This window comes from Polychytrium aggregatum, assembly GCF_025602895.1.
Source record: "Polychytrium aggregatum strain JEL109 chromosome Unknown BJ171scaffold_52, whole genome shotgun sequence".
NCBI lineage: Eukaryota > Fungi > Chytridiomycota > Chytridiomycetes > Polychytriales > Polychytrium > Polychytrium aggregatum.
This window is the reverse complement of record NW_026516254.1, coordinates 13,811-16,384: the sequence shown is the minus strand read 5'-3', so window position 1 is coordinate 16,384 and position 2,574 is coordinate 13,811. Positions and strand designations below refer to the sequence as shown.

At 53.9% G+C, this 2,574-nt stretch overlaps 1 protein-coding gene across 1 annotated transcript; it reads left to right on the top strand.

The window, feature by feature from the left end:
- The first annotated feature begins 710 nt into the window (after positions 1 to 710).
- On the top strand, positions 711 to 1,673 carry BJ171DRAFT_523409 (50S ribosomal protein L33). Its single transcript, XM_053112553.1, has 4 exons — positions 711 to 802; positions 1,117 to 1,141; positions 1,297 to 1,403; positions 1,607 to 1,673. Coding segments are annotated over exons 1-4 (174 nt in total). The 5' UTR covers positions 711 to 801; the 3' UTR covers positions 1,648 to 1,673.
- The last annotated feature ends 901 nt before the right edge of the window (positions 1,674 to 2,574 follow it).

Genomic DNA, 2,574 nt, shown 5'->3' with positions numbered 1-2,574 from the left:
TTGACGAAATCAACTTTGAGATCAGCAAGTTCCTGAAGGCCCACTGCCCTGAGCTCCTTGCCAAGGATATCCGCAAGTGGACAAAGGAGGAGATGGTATCCAAGGCCAGTGTCTTTGGAGAAGCCGAGGATCCTTTGTTGTGGTGATTGTCCTGGATCGAAGTCCCCAATTGGCATCGAGGCTCCTTGCAGGCCTCGCACCACGACGGATCTCCTGCGGTGTTCAACAAAGCCATCGCCGCTGATCGGATCAGCGAGTGGCGACTTGTACTTTGACGATCGAGATTGCGACGGCTGAATGAGAGAGCATGTGGGGGCTCGTCCACAGTACATCGATCAATGCCTCTCCCAGAGAGCACGAGACGGCTCAGTTGCCCCGAATACATTTATGGATATGAGTGATGCTGTTGCTGAGTCCCGAGCCGGTGCTGCCCTGGCCGTCGCTGGCAAATGCCATCACCGGAAGCGCCCTCGTCTTGACATGGCAATCCGGAACAGACTGGATATCTTGATGGCAGCACCTCTGGATGATCCTGCAACACCCAGCCGCAACCCAGCAGCGCAGCTTGAGTGTGCGAACCAACGATCTCCTCTGTCGTGATGTTGTCGCTTGACTGTGTTGACGAGGCAAGGCCAGATTCTTCTCGCTGGACAGACAGCGTTCCGAGAGCGTTCCGAGAGCGTTCTCTGCTCTCTCTCACCTTTTTTTCTGTTCCTGATCTGGCCATCATCCGCTGGCATCTGCGTTTTCCTGGCTTGTCGTCCCTGCATCCAACCGAGATACGAATATAGCATATACACAAGTACGATACGCCGGTCGCTCGAGACCGCCTGTCTGCATTCTCGTGTGTGAGGCCACTCGCTACAACGTGGAACTGCGATTGCATGTGTTTGGCCGGATCCGCACCACCAAGCCCAAAGCTCTGAGCCGAATCAAATCTCATTCTGATTTGCTTTTCCTGGCGATATCCACGCCGGCGGATATTCGCCCTCTGGACTACACCTCAATTTTCGATGCGAATGGCACCGGTGGTGGTGTCGGGCAATCCCTCTCAAACAATCTCTGGCAACATCACCCACGATGATCGCGAATGCTTCCCTGGCCAACAACCATCAGTGGCCGCACCCAAAGCAAAAGCAAGGTATTGAGGACGGACACTCGACACGGCCTGGACAGTTCTCTGTGGATTGAGCTGTTTGATGCCGGATGCTTAGGCGAGCGTCCCACCAGGTTTCGGCATCATCATTGGCTCGCCGGATGAACCAGTCCCTAATGCTGCTGTTTTACGCTCGACAGAACCCTGATCGTGCGTCTGGTGAGCACCGCCGGTACTGGCAGCTTTTACACAACTGTGCGCAGACGATTGCTGCCCAAGCTCCAGTTGATGAAGTTCGATCCTAAAGGTGAGCTGATCGTATTTGTTCTGGCCCTTGGTGACCCTTTTGCCGGCCTTTGGTGTGGTGACCCATTCTGACGGCCAACTGAAATCAATTCTCATCACATTCTATCCCATCACATCCTATCCCATCATATCTGATCACATCTCATCACGACTTATTGCTGGACGGATGTGTTTCGTTCCGGTCTTGCGAACTGGTCGATGTAGTCAACCGACATGTGCTTTTTGTCGAGTCGAAGCAAAAGTAATACAAAGCTCCCCACAATTGCGCATAGAGGTAGATATCGACGATATCAATGGTCACTTTCCTTCCAGCCCCCATGGATCGGTTGGACAGCTGGGGGTTGAGGGGCAGTGTATTATGGGATATACAAACCAGTACCTATGGGTGCCGATCAATTCGCACATCCAAGCTGCGCTGCTGGGTTGCGGCTGGGTGTTGCAGGATCATCCAGAGGTGCTGCCATCAAGATATCCAGTCTGTTCCGGATTGCCATGTCAAGACGAGGGCGCTTCCGGTGATGGCATTTGCCAGCGACGGCCAGGGCAGCACCGGCTCGGGACTCAGCAACAGCATCACTCATATCCATAAATGTATTCGGGGCAACTGAGCCGTCTCGTGCTCTCTGGGAAGAGCTGTAGTGAGTTTTAAGGTGCAAGCGCAATGATGAGGGTTGTGTTCAAGAGATGCTAAAGGGGGGTTCCAAAATTAAAGCGGATGGGGGTGGGGTGGGATCATGTAAAATAAATGGGGAGAGGAGGGGGGCGAAGCTCTGAGGGCCAAGAAGCAGAGATATCAGATCCATGTGATTGAGCAGCACCGGTCCCGGCCCTCTCATCCGCTGCGTGGGCTGTGAGGACACAGGCAGGGCGAAGTGAAACTCGGGCGTTGTTTTTAGTAGTACACCGACATGACCACTTCCTTCTGGCTCATGCCGCACTTGTTGTAGAAGCCAATGTTCTTTTCGCTGCATGCCAGCAGGGTCTTGTAGGCTCCGCGCCTCTGGCCAATGTATTTCAGAGCCTCGATGACACTATCGAAGACCATTCGATGGTTAGTGCCTGCCGACCGAGGTTGAGAAGCGCTCATGCCCAACAGCCAGGCCGACGACACAAGCAGAACTCACATTCGTCCGAGGTTCTTGCCCCGGGCACAGTCGTTAACGACAATGTCT